The sequence below is a fragment of the Schistocerca nitens genome, chromosome 6 (genome assembly GCF_023898315.1).
Source record: "Schistocerca nitens isolate TAMUIC-IGC-003100 chromosome 6, iqSchNite1.1, whole genome shotgun sequence".
Taxonomy (NCBI): Eukaryota; Metazoa; Arthropoda; class Insecta; order Orthoptera; family Acrididae; genus Schistocerca; species Schistocerca nitens.
This window is the reverse complement of record NC_064619.1, coordinates 578,306,521-578,328,754: the sequence shown is the minus strand read 5'-3', so window position 1 is coordinate 578,328,754 and position 22,234 is coordinate 578,306,521. Positions and strand designations below refer to the sequence as shown.

The 22,234-nt window shown below is 45.2% G+C and overlaps 1 protein-coding gene across 1 annotated transcript in view; it reads right to left on the bottom strand.

The window, feature by feature from the left end:
* LOC126262335 (dedicator of cytokinesis protein 9) overlaps window positions 1-22,234 on the bottom strand; it is a 356,303-nt gene that overhangs the window by 40,605 nt on the left and 293,464 nt on the right. Inside the window, exon 32 of the mRNA XM_049958894.1 lies at window positions 4,907-5,053. Coding sequence (XP_049814851.1) covers window positions 4,907-5,053 — 147 coding nt within the window. The remainder of the gene's footprint in view (window positions 1-4,906; window positions 5,054-22,234) is intronic.

Below are 22,234 nucleotides of genomic sequence, written 5' to 3'. Positions count from 1 at the left end.
ATCTTTTATAGTTGAATCTAAATATGTATTCATCTGGCCAATATCATTGTCTGCTCAAATAGTATTCTGCAATTATTCTTTAGATAATGTTCTGCCATGGCTGAAATGTCCATGTTGCTTTATTTTATACCACACTTGTGTTCAGCACAACATTCAGTGATAGTGTGGATGGTTTGTTCTCCATAAACACTGCCACATTCATAGGGACTACTGCACACAGCTGGCATCTCTAATTCCGAGTATGAATGGCAATGAATGCTGTCAAAAGATCAAGAATTTTATCTCACTTGAAGGAATTTAAAAGCAGAAAACATTTTATCCAGTAATGCTGCCATGAAAGACTCAAGAGGACACAAAAGACCTGTTGCTTGAAACTAGATCACATACTGCTGAACAAAGAAATATTTACAAACGCTAAAAGGACTGTCACAGATAGATATTGGAATGTTAATCTCCTGTTCTGTCTGATAATGCATATGACCATCACATCATCATGATCTGTCATTACTGACAGCAGGATGCATTATTATCACTAGTGATCCAAACAAAAAGAGTGTCTCAAGGTTTGGGGTGGCATCATCTTTTGTAAGGGGAAGGACACAACATAGCAGTGGCCACAGTGACTTTACTCCCTTTGCTGCATCGACATCACAACACACAGACTACCACACCCAGACAATTCCTCAATCCTATGGATTGTATAAGAAAGTGACACTATTTCTGAACCAATTAATTACTTGTTTAAACAATGGAAAATAAAGGATGGAATAATGGCAATATCATGAAAAGGCTAGATTGTTACACATCATACAGCAGAAATGTAGAGTCACAGACATACACAACAAAAAGACTACTAAACAAGTAAGCTTTCAGCCAGAAGCCTTCATCTGAATTAGACAACATACACACACATTCATGCAAATGCCGCTCACACACGAGATCACTGTCTCTCACTGCTGAGGCCAGACTGCAAGCAACCACCCTCTTTCCACCTCACTCCTGTATGCTCCCACGAACAGCACTTTACCTTCCCCCACCAGTGCCCTGCTCTGCCTCTCCCCCTCCCTACTCCTTACTCCCATCAGCCAGGTTGCTCCTCCCATCATGCGCAGTTGGCTCACAGTCTTACCTTGGCAGCCAGTGTGTGTGTGTGGGGGGGGGGGGGGGGGGGGGGCTTAAGAAGAAGGCCTTCTGGCTGAAAGCTTACTTGTTTAGTAGTCTTCTTGTTGCACCTACCTGCAACTCAGAATCTCTGATGTATGGTAAGTAGCAATCTATCCTTTTCATAATACTGTAATTACTTGTTTAGACACTGTGGGATGATACTAAAGGATCTGTACTTGGAGCTCCATACATAATGATGGACTGCATGTGGTTAATCAATGACTGAAGAATGAGTACCCCTGCTCTGTTAACAGAAGTGGTGAACGATGAGCCATACCTTGGCTGGAATGGTTTAATAAGGGGCATTCAAAAAGAAACGATCCAGAGGCATAATTATAGAAACCACTACCTGCATGTTAGAAGTATTGACCCTAGCTGTTGAGATACTTATCCCACTGTGACACAAGGCAGTGAATGGCTGTCTCATAAAATTCCTGGGGGCTGCGATGTTAATCAGTTCGGCACGTACAGCTGGACGTCGTCATATGAGGTGAAACAATTGCCCCTTGGTGCCTTCTTAAGGAGACCAAAAGATGGTCCCCTTCTGATTCACTTCCTGCAGCACAGGACAACAGTGAATGCCCAGTGTTATTCGCAAACCTTGACCACCCTTCGCCAAGCAATCAAATCAAAACTACAAGGCAATCTTACCCTTGCTCCACGACAATGCAAAGCGTCATACAGTTAACACAGTCGCAGCACTCTTGCAGAAATTCAAATGGGAGGTTCTCAGCCACCCTCTACACAGTCCGGACCTCTCTCCCTGTGATTACGCCATTTTTGGTCCCCTTAAAAAAGCTCTGAGAGACAAATGATCCACCTTGGACGATGACATCCAGCTTTATCTGCTGAATTGGTTAGCATCGCAGCCCCAGGAATTTTATGAGACAGCCATTCACCGCCTTGTGTCACATTGGGACAAGTGTCTCAACAGCCAAGGCCAATACTTCTTACATACAGGTAGTGGTTTCTGTGATTATGCCTCCGGCTCATTTCTTTTTGAATGCCTCATATATAAAAAATTGCATGTGGTTCACATATCCAGTAATGCTTAATTAACATATTTCAGCAACAATTTCACAATTGTTGGCCATGGATTTTTCACTCTGACATCTGCTGTTTCTGGTCGAAGTTATTTTGTACAAATATTTCATTATCCTCCCTGCCCATCCTTCTTATATGACCTCATTATCTACACACCATCATTTGAATGCTCCTATATTTATACTTAATTTTGCCCATCAAGATAAACCAATCTTCTCAATCTCTTCCCTTTGCGCTCATTCCGCAGTCAATTTTATAACTGGTTAACAGCTTGTTCATTTTCACTATGTTCTCCCTGTGGTTCCTGATTTAGATCATTGCACAACATCAAAATGATAAATATCAAAATGAGTGACCACGGAATAGAAAAGCAACTAAAATTTCTCAACACAAGAAATGCCATTGGACCTGATATAATACCAGTACAATTCAACATATAATATGTAAAGAAACTTGCTTGTTCTTTAGCAACAGTGTACTCTAGGTCACTGGAGGAGTGATGCATTCTTAGTGATGAAAAATGTGCTGATCATTCTCATTTTCAAGAAGGGTCACCTATCAGATGCACAAAAGCACAAAACTATAGGTTTGTATCTCTGGAGGTGTGCTGTAGAATTTTGGAACGCTTTTTATGATAGCATATTATGAAATTTACAGAGACCGAAAATCTCTTCTTCAGTGATCAACACAGATTCTGAAAACAATGTTCATATGAAACTCAATTCATTCCATTTGTCGCAGAAACCCACAAAGCAGTACATACCAACGCCCATGTTACTTGACTTCCAGAAGCCATGCCACCTAATGAACAAAGTAAGATTGTTATGGAAAATCAGAACAACTGTGTGACTGGGCTGAAGACTTTCTCGCAAATAGAACACAGCATATACTTCTCAATAGTAAGAAATTTTCAGACATGGAAATAACTTTAGGTCTTATAGGACCATTAATTTCCATAATATACCAGGTGATCAAAAAGTCAGTGTAAATTTGGGAGCTGAATAAATCACGGAATAATGTAGATAGAGAGGTACAAATTGACACACATGTTTGGAATGACATGGGGTTTTATTAGAACAAAAAAAAAAAAACAGAAGTTCAAAAAAGTCCGACAGATGGCACTTCATCTGATCAGAATAGCAATAATTAGCATAACAAAGTAAGACAAAGCGAAGATGATGTTCTTTACAGGAAATGCTCAATATGTCCACCATAATTCCTCAACAACAGCTGTAGTCGGGGAATAATGTTGTGAACAGCACTGTAAAGCATGTCCGGAGTTATGGTGAGGCATTGGCGTCGGATGTTGTCTTTCAGCATCCCTGGAGATGTCGGTTGATCACGATACACTTGCGACTTCAGGTAACCCCAAAGCCAATAATCGCTCGGACTTAGGTCTGGGGACCTGGGAGGCCAAGCATGACGAAAGTGGCAGCTGAGCACACAATCATCACCACACGACGCGCGCAAGAGATCTTTCACGCACCATCTGTCAGACATTTTGTGAACTTTATTTTTTATTTTTTGTTCTAATAAAACCCCATGTCATTCCAAGCATATGTGTCAATTTTTACCTCTCTATCTACATTATTCTGTGGTTTATTAAGTTTTCAAATTTATACTGATTTTTGATCACCCTGTATATAAATGACCAAGTGTACAACGTTGGAGACTACATGAGGCTTTTTGCGAATTATACTATTGTATATAGAGAAATCCAAGTGCTTGAAAAAGGTACTGAAGACCTGCAGGGGATTAAAGTTTTGTTCCTACTGTATGATTACGTCACTGCAGAACTATCACATGAATTAGTCACATCCATTAAATATCTAAGAGCAACTGAGTGTATTGATTTGAAACTGAACATAAATAAAATATCTAGGAGTATGCATACACAGTGATTTAAAGTGAAACAAACACACAAAATCAACTGCAGGTACGGCAGATGACAGACTGAAGTTCATTGGAAGAATCATCAGGAAGTGCAATCCACCCAGAAAGGTGGTAGTTTCTGAAATCCTTGTTCAACCAATACTTGAATATTGCTCATTAGTCTGATATCTTGTATCGCATACGATCAATGGATACAATAAAGAATATCTAAAGAAGGGTTGCGCATTTCATTACAGGTCCATTTAGCAAGTGTGAAAATGTAATGGAGAATCTCAGGTGACTCCAGTGGCAGATGCTGCAAGAGAGGTGTCCTGTATCAGAGTGTAATTTACTGTTAAAATCCCATGAGTGTACATTTCTAGAAGAGTCAACCAATATACCTCTTCTTCCTATGTACAGGTATGTCTCATGAAAAAAATGTGAATGTAAAGTTAGAGAGATCTGAACTCACATGGAGGCTTACCAACAATTAATCTCCCTGTGACCCACTAGTGACTCAAACAACACATTAGTGACCCAAACAGGAAAAGAGGAAAGTGACAGTGGTACAAAAAGTATCCTCCACCACACACTGTAAAGTGACTCTCAGAATTTAGATGTAGATGTATTCCACTGGTCTCCTTTAAGGTGTTATTCTGGGGTCCTGCTCTAAAGCAGCACACAGTCTCAGTTTTTTAATTACATTCAAGGTAATTTTTCTTGTTTTGCAAGTTATAAAATTTGTAACATAACCATATTTTTATACATCAATACTTTTTCATATTTTAAGATTATTGTTTCATTTGTCTTCAAGATCAACACTTACCGGAGCAGAATCCATTATAATTTTGACAACTTCATGACCAAATTTGTCACTGTACAACTTTTTAAGCCTTTCAGATATTTCAGAAAGAGACGTCAGTTTTGGCTCCTTATATATATACTCATTTCCATGCTCTTCTTCAAAATATGCCTTAAAATTGAACAAAAAGCAGTATGTAAATACTGACTGTATTTAATATTTATATTTAATTAATATTACTTAATATTTCTGTAGACACGTAAACTGAAAACAATGAATTAAATATAATTTTAACAAAATTTAAAGAGTCACCTCAAAATTGTAATCTCTACATACTGATAATGGTTGATAAGAAAGTAACAGTATATGATACAGAAAACTGTGACAATAATACACAAAAGTAAACACACATCCACATTTAATCACTCAATAAACAAAGACCTAATTTTCTGTGAAGAAATACAAATAAGAACCTGAAAAGACCATAGCAAGAGTATGACTAATTGTATGAGACTGTGTTTTGTATCTGTCTAAAATCAGTTAGTCTTCACTGATGATATAATGCTATGGGATGAGAGTGAAGTGGTAGTACAAGTTAAACAAGATTGCTGGATAAAATACTTACATGGACAGGTATCAAAATCAGCAAAACCGAGACACTATGATTAGTAAATAATTTAGGAGTTACAGGAGATCATGCAACGAGCAGCAGAAGTGTTAATCGCCAATAGGCAACACACAAATGAGAATGAAAGTTTGCTAGTGTTTGGAAGCAGTTCTCCAACAAGCTGCAGTGCGCACACACGCACGCACGCGCGCGCGTGCGCGCCCACACACACACACACACACACACACACACACACACACAAAGGTAAGTCTTGCTACACTGTCTCAAATACACACACAATGCTGGAGTTAAGAGTTCAGGAAGTGGACTATGGTGGCCAGGGGATTGTGTCAGGCAGGGTTGACAGAGGGAGAAATAGACATAAAGAAGAGTAGGAGTTGGGCAGCTGGTGACTCGAAGGGCAGCAGTAGGTGTGATAGCTAGGAATGTGGGAGGGAAGGGTGGCAGATGCACGGACTGGGCACGTCACACATGAGTACTGAAGCCAGTGAAGTGAGGAGTGGTGTGGATTGGGGTGAGGGGGTGGGGTGACATGACAGAGGAAGGGAGTATCATTCAGTAGAGGATGTGTGGAGAGTGGGTTAGTGGGGATTGAGCACAGGAGGATTACAGTGTGAAAGATATGTTACAAAGGTAACTTACATCTTTGTGGTACAAAAAGGAAGTGCCGAGTGGTGAATTGGGCAGGTCTTGCAGTTGGGTCTTTTGCAATAATATGACGTGTTTAGCAAGGGGGTTGGGAGTGTGAGTGGTGTAGGGACGGACGAGGATGTTGTGTAGGTTAGGTGGGCAATGTAATGCCACTTTGGAAGGGTGGAATGAACTTGGGTAGAATGTTCTCCACTCCTTGGCAAAGAATGAGATTCAGTTACTCCAATCTGGGCTTATATTAGGTGGTTGGAGGATTAGTGATGTGTGATCATATGGCACTGGAAAACTGTTTGAGAATGAGGTTTGGGGGCTAGTGCTTGAATGTGAAGGCACTTGAAGAGACCTTCAACATACTGGGCAAAAGAATTCTTGTATATCCAAATACACAGCCCATGAGTGGTCAGGTTGCATGGAAGTGACTGTCTGGTGTGGAAGGGGTGACAGGTATCAAAATGCAGGTACTGCTGGTGTTTCGTGGGTTTAATATGGACAGAGTGGAGAAGGTATCATCAAAGAGGTGGAGGTCAACATCCAGGAAACTGGCAAGTTGGGTTTGTGGTGTATGCAAGGTTGCAACCCTGCATATTCGTCACCACACTTACATATATGCTCCGCGGACCAGATACAGCCCCTGTCGCACCTTGGAGGCTGTTTGTCAACAGAAGAGTTGCCGAGTCATTTACTGCAATACACCTATTAGCATTCACATGTTCGTCTGACACCGCACCTGTATTCTTTCGCACAGTTCAGCCCCTTGACAGCCAGCTATCCTCTGGGCTCCAAGCCGACCATCAGCCGCCTCAACTTTCCACTATGGACCCTATGCCTGCTGCTGATATTGCCTGCCAGATAGAGCCTTTTTGCCCTTGTTGTGAGCACCACATGGCATTGGACTTCCGTTTGCCACACCCAAGAGCACTGCTTTACAGATCTGGCATTTTGACTGCCCACGGGCTCACAGTCTCATGGGTCCATGTAATTATGGCACCTGTCCACTCATCAGTCAACTGTCTCTGAGCTTCTAGCCTTGTGGAACTATGTCATTACTTCTCTATGGCAACCCACCCACCCCCCTCCACCACTGTTACAGTCACAGAATTCGTCATAATGAGAAACTGTTGGGCATAATCAAGGATCGACATTTCAGTTGTAATTAAGTCAAGTGGACATTCGTCCTCAGATGCTGTACTGAGTTTAGTTCTTGGTTAATAAGCAAACAGTTGTTTTTTCGTGTGCATATCAATCACTATCATGGTTCACTGATTGGCTATTGGATACTTCAGCTGGCTATGAGGAGAATTGGCTTCCCCTGTGTTTTAGTGTTTCTAACTGTGTTCATTTCACTGGAGAGGGATTTTGTTTTCAAAATTATGGATTTTTGTTTTTATACTGACGCTTATTGTGTTGTAATAGTCAATATTCAATGGTGCTAGTCACGATCTGTGCAAACAAGTACCACGTGAGGACTGTTCTTTCCTTTGGTTCTGTATCGAGTGTCAATTTGGTTGTCTCCAGTTTTATAGGCATTCATTTTGCAAATAATGTCCAAGTTTGTCAGTAGCTGCAAGTCTGTGAAACTTGTTTCTTGTAGTAATTCTCTTCTCTGCACAGTTCAGGTGGTCTGCTCATGTGTTGCTGAAATGTGAATTTTTTTAACTAATGCTGCTGCTCTGCATTGTTTTCAGTGTTTCTTTGGAGAATTTTTCATACTTCGTGACGTTCCGATTCTATTTCACTGCAGTAGTCTGAGGTCTTTTGCAATTATCATGTCTGTCAAATCGTCAGAGCTGTTTTTGACTCAAATAATTCAGTAACAGTGGCAACAAATTCCGAAACTGCTGCAGAGTGAAACTCAGCTCAGTTAGGTGCTAGCTACGGTGGCAGTGCCTTGGCAAGCTACTCTCACATCTGCCGAAGTTCGACAACCAGGAAGTGGACTGGGCCATATACCATCAACAATCGGAGATGCATTTCATGCATAGAGCACTCAACATACGCAGTGAAGTGCTCGTTTCATTGCATGTGCGGGTGCTTTTTTTATTTTGTTAGTTTTTGCCAAACTCTTGTGCAGAGGACACGGACTATGACTTACTAGTGAAACAGTCAAATGCGCATTTTTGTAATGACAGATGCCTCCAGTCATGCCAAGCATGTACCTGTTTCTTGATTAGTGAAGGACCGTCTTCCTCACAGTGTTTAAGTGAGCATGATCATGATTAGTGTCCAGATTGGGTGTCCAAGAGTTGTGTGTGGACCACCTCTGGTCAGGTTGTTTGCAATGTTGTCATGACATGTGGCACTCTGTTTCTTGTTCCCACAGTTCTCTCGTGGAAGTCTCTCTGCTATTCACCCAGCCCTCGTACATGATGCCATAAGATGCCGACCCTCTTGTCTGAACCGTTTTGATGCCACGCTGGCACTTCTGCTGTTGCCTGCCCTTTTGATGATGGTGCCAGCGTTTTCGTCAGTCCAGTTGTCGCTGACCCTGTCATGGTAAGCCCCCCTGTCTTTGTCAGCCCTGTTGACAACACTATCAGCCTTCTCATCAGTCCAGTTGTTGCTGGCCCTGTGGTGGCCGCCACTGATACCACTGTCGACAGTGATGCCAGCTCACTTGTCACTGTGATCAACAGCAGCCCTGCCAAGGCCAGGCTTCTCGACAATGACTACTGCGACTGGTCTGGTCGTCCCCGATGGCACCACCTGCTGGTGCAGCCACTCTGAACATTACTGCCGACCCCACTGTGGATCTCATCATCCTCGCTGGCACCGCCCCGCCAAGCATTCTTCCGGACCTTGGGTTGCACCTTCATCGAAATTTCCCTGCAAACTCTCCCTATGACAGGCTTTCTCCGTCACATGCAGTGGCCAGCTGCTATTCCCCTATGCAGACACGGGGTGTTTGTTTTGTCGGGGTCATTTTCTTGTGTTGTTCAGTGGTTTAGTTCAGTATATTCACACAAATTGCAATGCACTTTTGGAAGTTCTTGTGAAACTGATGTTATGTGCTTTTTCTATTCTTGTGTATCACGTGTCAATGGCTATGGAACACATGTTCAGCAGTCTTGTTCCTTGTATCTTGCATTCTTATTCAGAGGTTTGTGCACTTCCAATGGTTCTTTCTGTGCACAGGGTTTTGTGTATGTTCAATGTGGCATGCAAGATTGTGTTACAGTAATCAGTAACTTGTTAGCAACATACTTCCAACTCCAAACCCACCACCTCATTCCTCATACACCTCCCCAACTATAAGGGTGTTCTGGAAAGATATGCCTCCAAATTTCTCTTTCTCTTCTAAATATTGGTTGAGGTTCATGTGCCATGCATATTACTTGGTCAACTTTCCCACTCTGTTGATGCAATCCTATGCCACCAGATGGCTATGAACTGTAGCATGCGGCATGGCAGTGTGTAACGTAACTATGTTGGTGTGTGAGAAACATGATGCTGTAATTGACTTTCTAACCACAGAAAACCTGTGTACAATCAAAATCCATAGAAGGATGAAAGCTGTGTGCAGTGATGATTGTACCAACATTGGTAATATGCAACACTGGGTTGTTCATGCTTGTAATGAAGGAAATGGCGGTACTAACCTCAATTAGGGTGACAGAGCTTGAAGTGGAAACATGCATACGGAAACTAACAAGACTCACTGGTATCGGGCTAATGAACCCATCAGAGAAAATTGTCAGATAGCCCTCAGGTCAGTGTGGCATATCACAAGAGCACATGCAGGTTATCACTGCAGAACTGCAGTGCAGAAAATTGTGTGCACAGTGGGTGCCTCGAATGCTCACTCCTCACATGAAACAGAGGGGATTTGACATCTGTCAAAAATTTCTTTTGCATTTTGAGTGTGAGGGCAATGGGTTCCTTAATAATACTGCTACTGGTGGTGAACGCTGGGTTCCCCATTTTGACCCCAGAATCAAGAGAGCATCAATGGAGTTCCACCAAAAAGGATCACCGATACCAAAACGATTTCCAAGACCATGACATCCGCAGGAAAATTTGTGCTTGCAGCATTTTTGGATGTTCAAGGTGTGGTGCATTTGGAATTCATGCCTAAATACACCACCATAAACTCTACAAGATATTGTGAGACCCTCAGACAACTGAAAGCAAGAATTTAAGGAGTTCCTCCACATATGGAGCAACCTCTCATTCAGCACGACAATGCCAGACCACGCACAAGCACTGCAACACCTGACACGTACGGTTCACTGTCATCAAACATCTTCCATAAAATTCCAACTTGGCCCCATCGAATTTTCATCTGTTTCCGAGACTTAAATAACAGATTTGAGGACATCACTTTGATAGTTATGAAGTGCTGCAAGCAGAGGTGAGGCTGTGGCTCCATCAACACAGACTAACATTCTACAGTAACAGTGTCGACAAACTGATCTCTCATTCGGAGAAATGTGTTCATCTCCAGTGTGACTATGTTGAGAAATAAATATATCGAAAGGAGGAATAAAGCTGTAGAATGTTAGTAGAGCTTGTTTATTTAAAAAGCTTTGAGAGTTTTCACATAAAAAATTTGGAGGCATAACTTTTCAGCATGCTCTCGTACATCCTCACACACAATTACTTTTCCTTTTAGAGGAAAGCATGTACATAAATCTGTGGCACAGGCATGGACACACCCACATAGCTCCCTCCTAAACATATTTTTTTTATGGGTCATCTAGAGGAAACATGCATAACCTCTCAAAACCTAAACCTCATCTGGTTCAGGTTCACTCCCATCTGCACAGTTCAGAAAAGCTGGTGGTGGAGGGAAGGAACCAGGCGGCTTGGATGGTGAAGCTGCCATTGAAACCAAGGGTGTTAATATTCAGCTGCATGTTGTGCCACAGGGTGATTTTGCTCTTGGCCACAGTTTGACGGTCGCCGTTGATCCTGGTAGACAGCTGGTTAGTAGTCATACCAATATAAAAAACTGTACAATGATTATAGCAGAGGTGGTAAATGAAATGGCTGCTTTCACAGGTGGCCCATCCCCTGATAGTGTAGGATAAACCTGTGACAGGGCTGGAATAGGCAGTGCTGGGTGGGTGGACTGGGCAGGTTTTACACCTGGCTCTTCCACAGGGATATGGTTCTTGTGGCAAGGGGTTGGGAATGGAAGTGGCATAGGGATGGACTAGGATGTTGTGGAGGTTGCATGGGTGACAGAACACCACTTTAGCATGGATGTGAAGTATCATGGGTAGGATGAACCTCAATTCAGACATGATAATAAATAATCAAGGTAAAGGAAATGGGAATGATTCAGAAATACACAAAATAGCTGCTGATGGTTGCAAGAGGAGCTGGGTAAGTGATAAGATACATAAAGATGCCTAAAAAATAGTTAAAGGCATGCAGAAATATGTACAGACACACAAAAATATGCACAGTTACGTGGAAGTACACACAAATATGTAAAAATATGCAAAATACGTGAACCACATGAAACCATGTAAAAATATGGACAAATACATTAAAAACATACAGAAATGTGGGTGAAAATGAATGACGAGGTGTGTGTGTGTGTGTGTGTGTGTGTGTGTGTGTGTGTGTGTGTGTGCGCGCGCACATGTTGTGACAAAAAGCATTAGGATGAGGGATGAAGTGGGATCAATATGAAAAATATAATTATTAATATCAGAGGAAAGAAAATTGGGCATTAGATGCTGCATCAACAATCCACATGGTCACGAGGTCTGTGTTGTGAGCAGATGAATGCTGATACAGTGTTGCTCGAAAGTAGATGCAATTTGAAAGGTGGTGAATAAATGCAGGAAAGAAGGGAACGAACAAAACCTGAGAAGAGTTATGCTGTAGAGGAGAGTAACAAAGAAAACATCACAAGGTTGTAGGATGGAGAAAAGCCGTTTGGCAAAAATCAACAGTGGAAACTCCAGGTAGAAATATCAACAATACAGGAAAAGACAGATTGCTACTTACCACAAAGAATACACGTCAAGTTCCAGACAGGCACAATTAAAAGACACTTACACTAAGCTTTCAGCCACAGCCTTCATCAGTAAGACACACACACACACACACACACACACACACACACACACACACACAAAAGCAATTTTTTTTTTTTTTTTTTTTTTTTTTTTTTTTTTTTTTTTTTTGTGGTTTTAGGGCGCAAAACTGCTATGGTCATTAGCGCCCGGTCCGTGACTGAGGAAAGAATAAAAACCGAAAATGGAAAACAGCAAAAATGGGAACGAAACTCAAAGAATTGGAGACACTAAAAGCAGAAACAAGGCTTAAAAGTCCACTACAGAGAGGGCTTGATGGTCCCCCGATAAAACTTCAAATGACTGACGTCATTTCACTGTCACTAATAAACTGGAGAACGCGGTCAGCTGAGCGCGTGTCATCTGCTAAAATCAACGATAGATCAGGCGATAGCTGTAGACGGGAGCGTAACGGATTAAAATAGGGGCATTCAATTAAAAGGTGTCTGACCGTCCACAGCTGAGAGCAGTGGGGACAGAGTGGGGGAGGATCGCCGCCTAAAAGATGTCGATGGCTAAAAAGACAGTGCCCTATCCGGAGTCTAGCTAAAATTACCTCCTCCCGACGACGCGTTCGGGAGGAAGAGGTCCAAGCGCAAGGAAGGGCTTTCACTTCCCGCAATTTATTGCGGGGAAGTGTTGACCAATGCGCATGCCATAAATGAGCAACTTTGCGACATAAACCGCTCCGTAGATCGGTGAAGGGAAGCGACTGAATAGCTGGCCGAGGAAGAGAAACTGCAGCCTTGGCTGCTATATCAGCCGCCTCATTCCCACAGATACCAGCGTGTCCCGGGAGCCAGAGGAACGCCACCGAGACGCCCCCCCGGTGGAGCAAGCACAGACAGTCCTGAATCCGGTGGACCAGAGGGTGCACAGGGTAAAGAGCTTGGAGACTGAGGAGAGAGCTGAGAGAATCGGAGCAGATTACGTACTGTATCTGCTGATGGCGGCGGATGTAGTGGACAGCCTGGAGAACAGCGAAAAGCTCCGCAGTATAAACCGAACACTGGTCGGGAAGCCGAAAGTGATTTGGGGCGTCGCCAACAATATAGGCACTCCCTACACCCAACGATGTTTTCGAGCCGTCGGTGTAAATAAAGGTGGCGTCCGTCATTTGTGCACATAGAGCAGCAAATGCCCGACGATAAACAAGTGAAGGTGTACCATCCTTGGGAAATTGACAAAGATCACGGAGCAGACAGATCCGGGGACGGAGCCAAGGCGGTGCTGTACCCCAAGTTGTCAAGAAGGTTTTAGGAAAGCGGAAGGAAAGAGAATGGAGCAGTTGACGGAAGCGGACTCCCGGGGGTAGTAGGGAGGAGGAGCGGCCTGCATACCCTACATCAAAGGAGGCGTCGAAAAAAGGGTCATGGGCTGGATTAGCAGGCATGGAAGACAGATGGCTAGCATAACGGCTCAGAAGGACCGCTCGCCGATTGGACAGCGGAGGTTCAGCAGTCTCAGCATAAAGGCTTTCCACAGGGCTAGTGTAAAAAGCGCCCAGACGCTAAACGTAATCCACGGTGGTGGATAGAGTCGAGACGCCGAAGAATAGACGGCCGAGCAGAGGAGTAGACTATGCTTCCATAGTCCAATTTCGAGCGCACTAAGGCGCGATAGAGGCGGAGAAGGACCACTCGGTCCGCTCCCCAGGAGGTACCATTCAGGACACGGAGGGTGTTGAGCGTTCGCAGACAGCGAGCCGAAAGATAGGAAACGTGGGAGGACCAGCACAGTTTTCTGTCAAACATAAGACCCAAGAATTTAGTGACGTCTGAAAACGGAAGGTTGACAGGACCTAGATGTAAGGAGGGCGGAAGAAACTCCTTACGTCGCCAAAAATTAATACAAACGGTCTTACTGGGAGAAAAACGGAAGCCGGTTTCGAGGCTCCAAGAGTGGAGGCGATCGAGACATCCTTGAAGACGTCGTTCAAGAAGGCTGGTCCGTTGAGAGCTGTAGTAGATCGCAAAATCGTCCACAAAGAGGGAGCCTGAGACGTCAGGAAGGAGACAATCCATAATTGGATTGATAGCGATGGCAAACAGGACAACACTCAGCACGGAGCCCTGGGGTACCCCGTTTTCTTGAGAGAAAGTACGGGAGAGAGTAGTGTTCACCCGCACCCTAAATGTTCGCTCTGCCATAAATTCGCGAAGAAAAAGGGGCAGCCGGCCTCGAAAGCCCCAAGAGAACAGTGTGCGGAGGATGCCTGTCCTCCAACAGGTATCGTATGCTCTCTCCAGATCAAAAAATATTGCTACCGTTTGGCGTTTCCGGAGAAATTTGTTCATGATATAAGTGGAGAGAGCAACAAGATGGTCAACTGCAGAGCGATGCTTTCGGAATCCGCATTGGGCAGGTGTTAAAAGATCGCGTGATTCCAGCCACCAAGCTAAACGGTAATTCACCATATGCTCCAAAATCTTACAGACACTACTCGTAAGAGAAATGGGGCGATAGCTAGAGGGGAGATGTTTGTCCTTTCCAGGTTTCGGAATGGGAACGACGATAGCTTCCCGCCATCGTCTGGGAAAAGTACTGTCGGTCCAAATTCGATTATAAAGGCGAAGGAGGTAACGCAGACTATGGGTTGATAAATGCATCAACATTTGGACATGGATACCATCCGATCCTGGGGCGGAGGAGCGAGAAGAAGAAAGGGCATGTTTGAGTTCCCGCATGGAGAAAACAGCATTGTAGCTTTCGTGATTTTGAGAGGAGAAAGCAAGATGTCGCACTTCCGCTGCACGTTTCTTCGGGAGAAACGCTGGCGGGTAATTTGAAGAGCTCGAGACCTCAGCAAAGTGTTGACCCAATGAGTTAGAAATTGCGACGGGGTCCACTAAGGTATCATGCGCGACAGTGAGCCCAGAGACCGGGGAGAAACTAGGCGCGCCTGAGAACCGTCGAAGCCGACTCCAAACTTCCGAGGAGGGAGTGAAGGTGTTAAAGGAGCTAATAAAAAATTGCCAGCTTGCCTTCTTGCTATCGCGGATGACGCGACGGCATCGCGCACGGAGCTGCTTATAGCGGATACAGTTTGCCAAAGTAGGATGGTGACGGAAAATGCGAAGAGCACGTCGCCGCTCACGTATTGCGTCACGGCATGCCTCGTTCCACCAAGGAACTGGGGGGCGCCGGGGCAATTCGGAGGTGCGTGGTATTGAACGTTCCGCAGCTGTAAGAATAACGTCGGTAATATGTGTGACCTCATCGTCGACGCTGGGAAAGCGACGGTCATCGAATGTCGCTAGAGACGAAAAAAGTGTCCAATCGGCTTGGGCAAACTTCCAGCGTCGCGGGCGCGGATATGGCAGTTGAGGCTGCAGTCTAAGGACACATGGAAAGTGGTCACTCGAGTGTGTATCATCAAGGGCGAACCATTCGAAGCGCCGAGCTAGCGGAACAGTACCGATCGCAAGGTCCAAATGAGATAAATTTGTCGTGGAGGCAGACAAAAACGTGGGGACCCCAGTGTTGAGGCAAACTAGATCTGCTTGGTGGAAGACGTCTAGCAATAGGGAGCCACGTGGACAAGGATGTGGAGATCCCCAAAGCGGGTGGTGGGCATTGAAGTCCCCAACCAGCAAATAGGGGGGTGGAAGCTGACCAAGAAGATGAAGGAGATCAGCTCGCGCCATTGGTGTGGACGATGGAATGTAGACAGTACAAAGAGAGAATGTGTATCCAGAAAGGGAAAGACGGACGGCGACAGCTTGGAAGGAACTGTCTATGGGGATTGGATGATAATGGAGAGTATCATGGAGAAGTATCATGAGTCCCCCATGGGCTGGAGTGCCTTCCACAGAGGGGAGGTCATATCGGACGGACTGAAATTGAAGGAGAACAAAGCGGTCATTAGGACGCAGCTTTGTTTCCTGAAGACAGAAGATGACCGGCGAGTAGGATCGTAAGAGGATCGACAATTCATCCCGATTGGCTCGAATGCCGCGGATATTCCAGTGGATAATGGACATAGGGTGAACTGGAAATGGAGGAATGTGACCAAGGGTGCTGTCAACTCAACGACTGCTCAGAGCTTGCGACCGACAGCATGGAATGGCATTCAGCCGAAGGCGGAAGATCCTGATCCATAGGTTGGTCAGGAGCAGCCCCTGCCACCAGCGATCGGCCGGTTGACCGGCCACCAGCAGTGCGCCTCGGCGACACAGAAGACGGCCGAGGGCGATTTCCGCCAGGAGGCGCTGTGGATGGGACACGCCTTGGCGGAGAAGGAGAGGAACTGGGTTTCTTTGTAGCCTTCTTGGAAGTATGAGGTTTAGAGGAAGGAGGAACCGATGGTGGTGAAGTTGCCGTACGTAAAAACTCTTCACGAGTATGCTCTTTCTTCGAAGACTTGGTGTCTGACTTGTGGGCTCGAGATTTAGCAGAACCCGACGAAGGGTGAGCCAAAGAGTGGGCAGGCGAAAGTGGTGAAGTTGAACGGGCGATCTTTGCGCTGGCCGATCGGACGACCGTGGCACTAAAGGTGAGGTCGCAAGTCTGCGTGGCCGCCTCCTTTGTTGGCCGAGGAGAAGCAAGGACAGTGCTGTATTTGCCTGTCTGAGGCACGGTGGGTTGTCGACTGGCGAATAATTTCCGAGCAGCAAAGGTCGACACCTTTTCCTTCACTCTTATTTCCTGGATGAGCTTTTCATCCTTAAAAACGGGGCAATCTCGAGAGGAAGCAGCGTGGTCACCCATACAGTTGATGCAGCGAGGGGATGGAGGTGGACAAGCACCCTCATGGGCATCCCTGCCACACGTAACACATTTGGCCGGATTAGAACAGGACTGGCTGGTGTGATTGAAGCGCTGGCACCGATAGCAACGCGTAGGGTTTGGGACGTAAGGACGAACGGAAATTATCTCATAGCCTGCTTTGATTTTCGATGGGAGTTGCACTTTGTCAAATGTCAAAAAGACAGTGCGGGTTGGAATGATCTTCGTGTCAACCCTTTTCATAACCCTATGAACAGCTGTTACGCCCTGGTCTGACAGGTAGTGCTGAATTTCTTCGTCAGACAGTCCATCGAGGGAGCGTGTATAAACGACTCCACGCGAGGAATTTAAGGTACGGTGCGGTTCCACCCGGACAGGGAAAGTGTGTAGTAGTGAGGTACGCAGCAATTTTTGTGCCTGGAGGGCACTGTGTGTTTCTAACAACAGGGTGCCATTCCGTAATCTGGAACAAGACTTGACAGGACCGGCAATTGCGTCGACACCTTTCTGAATAATGAAGGGGTTGACTGTGGAGAAGTCGTGACCGTCGTCAGACCGAGAAACAACAAGGAACTGTGGCAACGATGGAAGAACTGACTGTGGTTGAGACTCAGTGAACTTACGTTTGTGAGCAGACATAGTGGAAGATGAGGAAACCATTGTGGAAGAATACCCCATGATTACCGGCGTCTCCGATGGCGCGCTCCTTCCTTGTGGGGGCCCTCTCTGAGGGCACTCCCGCCTTAGGTGATTGTTCACACCTCAGGTCACACCTCCCGACAAACGGACGGAGGGACCAATCGGCACTTTCGGAAGGTATCAGCTCGGGTAATCACCCCTCCCTGGGCCTGGCCGTTACCAGGGGGTACGTACGTGTCCTACCTGTCTACCCGGGGCGGGGAATTACGCGTTACCCCGTCACCGGCTACGCATGGAAGTGCGTGGGTCGGCCTTCAGACACGCACAGGGAGGAAGAAAGAAAGGGAAAGGGAAAGGAAAGAAGAGGTCTCAAACGCCGCAGCGGAGAAAAGGGTAGAGAGAAGAGGTAAGGAAAAGAGAAGGACAAAGGAAGGACGAAGACTTACAAGTAAGGAAGGCGAAGAATGTGGTACATTTACAAGCGTCCGTCTCCGGACGTAGGCACAAACCATTCCCCCAGAGGGGGAGAAAAGGAAGGAAGGAGCCAGAGGTGAGGGGGGGGGGGGGCGAAGATGGGGGATGGGGAAGGATGCGGAAAGGGAAGGTATGCAGCCCGGAAAGGAAGGAAGGCCACATCAGCTCGGGGTCCCGTGCTCGCTACGCACGTATCCACAAAAGAGTTGTGGATCCCCTGGGGGGACACAAAAGCAAGCACACCACACACACACAGGGGCTGTGTACAGATTGGGGATGTGTACAGGCACTGATGACGGTACAGTTAAGCACCCCACAAACCAATCATCATCATCATCACCATGCACACACAACTGCCAATTCCAGCAAAGGCCTCACCTTTAGCCCTACACCGAAACTTAAACATGCTGGACTTGTCAAAGACCTGCTCTCCTTCTCCTGATGCCTGCAGTGGAAGCCCTTCTTCGCTGCCAATCCCTCCAACCAAAACTACCCTAATTCCGAAACTACACCTTGCCTCTTCCAGTTCATACCACTATCCAACTGTGATCATCTCCCCATCTCCCCCCCCCCCCCAACCAACCACTAGTCACCTACCAGGAATTCCTTGCCTCCAACTTAGCCTCACCATCCTTCCCCAGGTCCCTTCCACAGAACACCAACGTTTCAGTAGAAGAAAAACATCCATACACAATCTCACAACAAATCCTGACATAATCATCCTAACTGCAGACAAAGTTTCCACCTCTGTTGTTATGAACCACAGTGACAACCTGGCAGGAGGACTCTGCCAGTCACCTGACACCTCCATCTATAAATTTTTAAAGCCTTTGGCCCTTCCCAGAACATCTACCTAGGACAAATTTCCCTCCCTACCTCTATGACAACCCCAAAATTCACAAACCCAACAATCCTGGATTCCCCATGGTGGCTGGTTGTTGTGCCCAAACTGAAAGAATTTTAGAGATCACTGACCAACATCTCCAACCAGTCGCCCATAATCCAGTCTCCCACATCAAAGACACCAACCACTTCCTTCAGCAACTCTCCACCATCCCCACACCTTTACTTCCTGGATCCCTACTCATCACTGTTGATGCCACCTCCCTATACACCAACATCCCTCATGCTCATGGTCTTACCGCTATTGAATACTACGTTTCCCATTGTCCTTCAGACTCCAAACCCACTACCTCATTCCTCATTCACGTTTCTAACTTTATCCTAAACCACAATTATTTCTCATTTGAAAGGAAGATATATAAATAAGTCCTTGGCACAGCCATGGGCACCCACATGGCACCGTCCTATGCCAACCTTTTTATGGGCTTTGTAGAAGAGACCTTCCTAGCCTCCCAAAACATCAAACACTAGCCTGGTTCAGGTTCATTGATGATATCTTCATGATCTGGACATCCTATCTTCATTACTTCACACCCTCAACACCTCTCCCATCCGCTTTATGCAGTTCTCCTCAACCAAGTATGACACCATTGTAGATGTTGACCTCCTCCTCTCTGATACCTCCATTCACACCTCTGGCGCTAAACAAAGAAAGGTGTGAGGTCATCCACATGGGTACTAAAGGAAATCCGATAAATTTTGGGTATATGATAAATCACACAAATCTAAGGTCTGTCAATTCGACTAAATACCTAGGAATTACAATTACGAGCAACTTAATTGGGAAGACCACACAGATAGTATTGTGGGGAAGTCATAACAAAGACTGTGGTTTGTGGGCAGAACACGTAGATGATGGGACAAACTCACTAAAGAGACAGCCTACATTACACTTGTCCATCCTCTGCTGGAATATTGCTTACCAGGTAGGATTGACGGAGGACATAGAAAAAGTGCAAAGGGGGGCAGCTTGTTTCGTGTTATCGCGCAATAGGGGTGAGAGTGTCACTGATAAGATACGCGAGTTGGGGTGGCAGTCACTGAAACAAAAACAGTTTTCTCTGCGGCGAGATCTATTTACGAAATTTCAATCATCAACTTTCTCTTCCGAATGCGAAAATATTTTGTTGATATCCACCTACACAGGGCGAGGTGATCATCATAATAAAATAAAGAAATCAGAGCTCGAACGGAAAGATTTAATCCTGTGCTGGGCTCTTAAGTGTGAACTGCAAAGTAACCATGTAGATGTAGATGTAGATGTACCCATTAAACCCACCAACCACCAACAGTACCTGCATTTTGACAGCTGTCATCTCTTTCACACCAAAACATCCCTACCATACAGTCTGGCCACCCGCTGGTGGCATGTCTGCAGTGACAAAAACTCCCTAGCTTAGTATGCTGAGGCTCTCACCGAGGCCTTCACAGCGGGCATTACCCTCCAGATCTAGTCTGCAAACACACCTCCCGTACCATTTCCCCTCACTCCCCCAATCCTCCCACCATCCTGAAGAACCAGCCACAAAGGAGTGTCCCCTTCATCGCCCAGTATGAACCAGGACTGGAACAACTGAACTACATCCTTTGCCATGGCTTTGATTTCCTATCATAATGCTCTGAAATGAGGTACATCCTACCAGAGATACTTCCCGGCCCCTCCTAAAGTGGTGTTCCATTGCCCACCCATCCTCCACAACATCCTAGTCCATCCCTATGCCACTCCCAATCCCAACCCCTTCCCACAAGGATCATATCCCTGTGGAAGAGCCAGGAGCCCTGCCCGATCTACCCACTCAGCACTTCCTATTCCAACCCTGTCACAGTTTTATCCTACCCCAACACGGGCCGGGCCAACTGTGAAAGCAGCCATGTCATTTACCAGCTCTGCTGCAACCATTGCACAGCTTTTTATATTGGTATGACTGTCCAACAGGATGAACGGCCACTGTCAAATTGTTGCCAACAGCAAAATCACCCTGTGGCACGACATCCAGCTGAATATTAACACACTTGATTTCAATGGCAGCTTCACCACCTGATCCACCTGGATCCTTCCCTCCAAAACCAGCTTTTCTGAACTGCGCAGATGGGAGCCATCCTTGCAACATTTTGCCAGCTCCTGCAATTATCCCTGTCTCAACCGATGGTAACATACTGCCTCACACCCTCCACCCAACAGTTTCCACTCCCTCTGTCCATCATCCCCTCCCCATTCTCATGCATCTCCCTGTTTATTTGGAGCCCTATGCCAATGCATCTGCCCGTCTTTCCCCACTCCTCTCCATTTTTGCTCCTTCTTTCACCACCTCCCTTCCCCACAACCTCCCGATGCTGCACCTGTTGGCAGTCTAGTCCCTACACACTCCACCTGACAGAGTTCATCTATCTCTCCATCTATACACTACTATCCCTTCCGCTTTGCCACCTCCTCAAGATTGCTGCTTGCATTCCACATGATGTTGCATTCTGGTCTGAGATGCTGGAGTTGGCAGTCGTGTGTGTGTGTGTGATATGTGCTTGCTCGTCTGTGTGAATGGTGTGTGTCTCTCTTTTACTGATGAAGGCTGTGGCCGAAAGCTTTATTTAAATGTCTTACTTGTGCCAGTCTGTAACTTGATGTGTGTTGTTTTTTTTTGTAAGAAGCAATCTATCTTTTCCTACATTATTAAAGTGGTATCACAAAGATCCCTTCAATCAAAATGTTCTTGCAAACAGACAGTAAGCCCTCTTGATTGCTGAATGAAGCAGATCTTCAAGATATTCAAAACCGGGTACACAAATTGTCATCAAGTATTTAAACACCAAATGAAGGTAGCTAATGCATTATGGAGGAGGCTCATATAGATCTGCACCCGACTTGTTTTTCTGCCTTTTGCATGGTTTTCAAAACTGGTACAAACACACAAATAAGACTGCAATCTTCCAGATTTTTAGAGGTGTAAACATGTTTTTTTCATGAGGCAAGCAACTTTTATAAACATGACATTAATATCAATGCTAGTCTAGAACTAAAGAAGATTCAAAATAATTACTGCCAGTACTGTTATCATGTTATTTCATTTCTTAATGAACTAGCTCAGTCTGCACCATGGATGATGCTGACCTCATATTTTAAAACTAGCAATAAAATGTAAAATCTTTTGTATGACGTTCAGAGTGTTCTGAACTTGAAAATTATTATTTGTATAAAAATATAAGAAATCTAAGGTTAACACTACGACATAAAGCATTTATTAGGTAACAATAAATAATATTCTATGGAGAAAAAGCAAACGTGTGTGATGATAACTTTTTACCAGT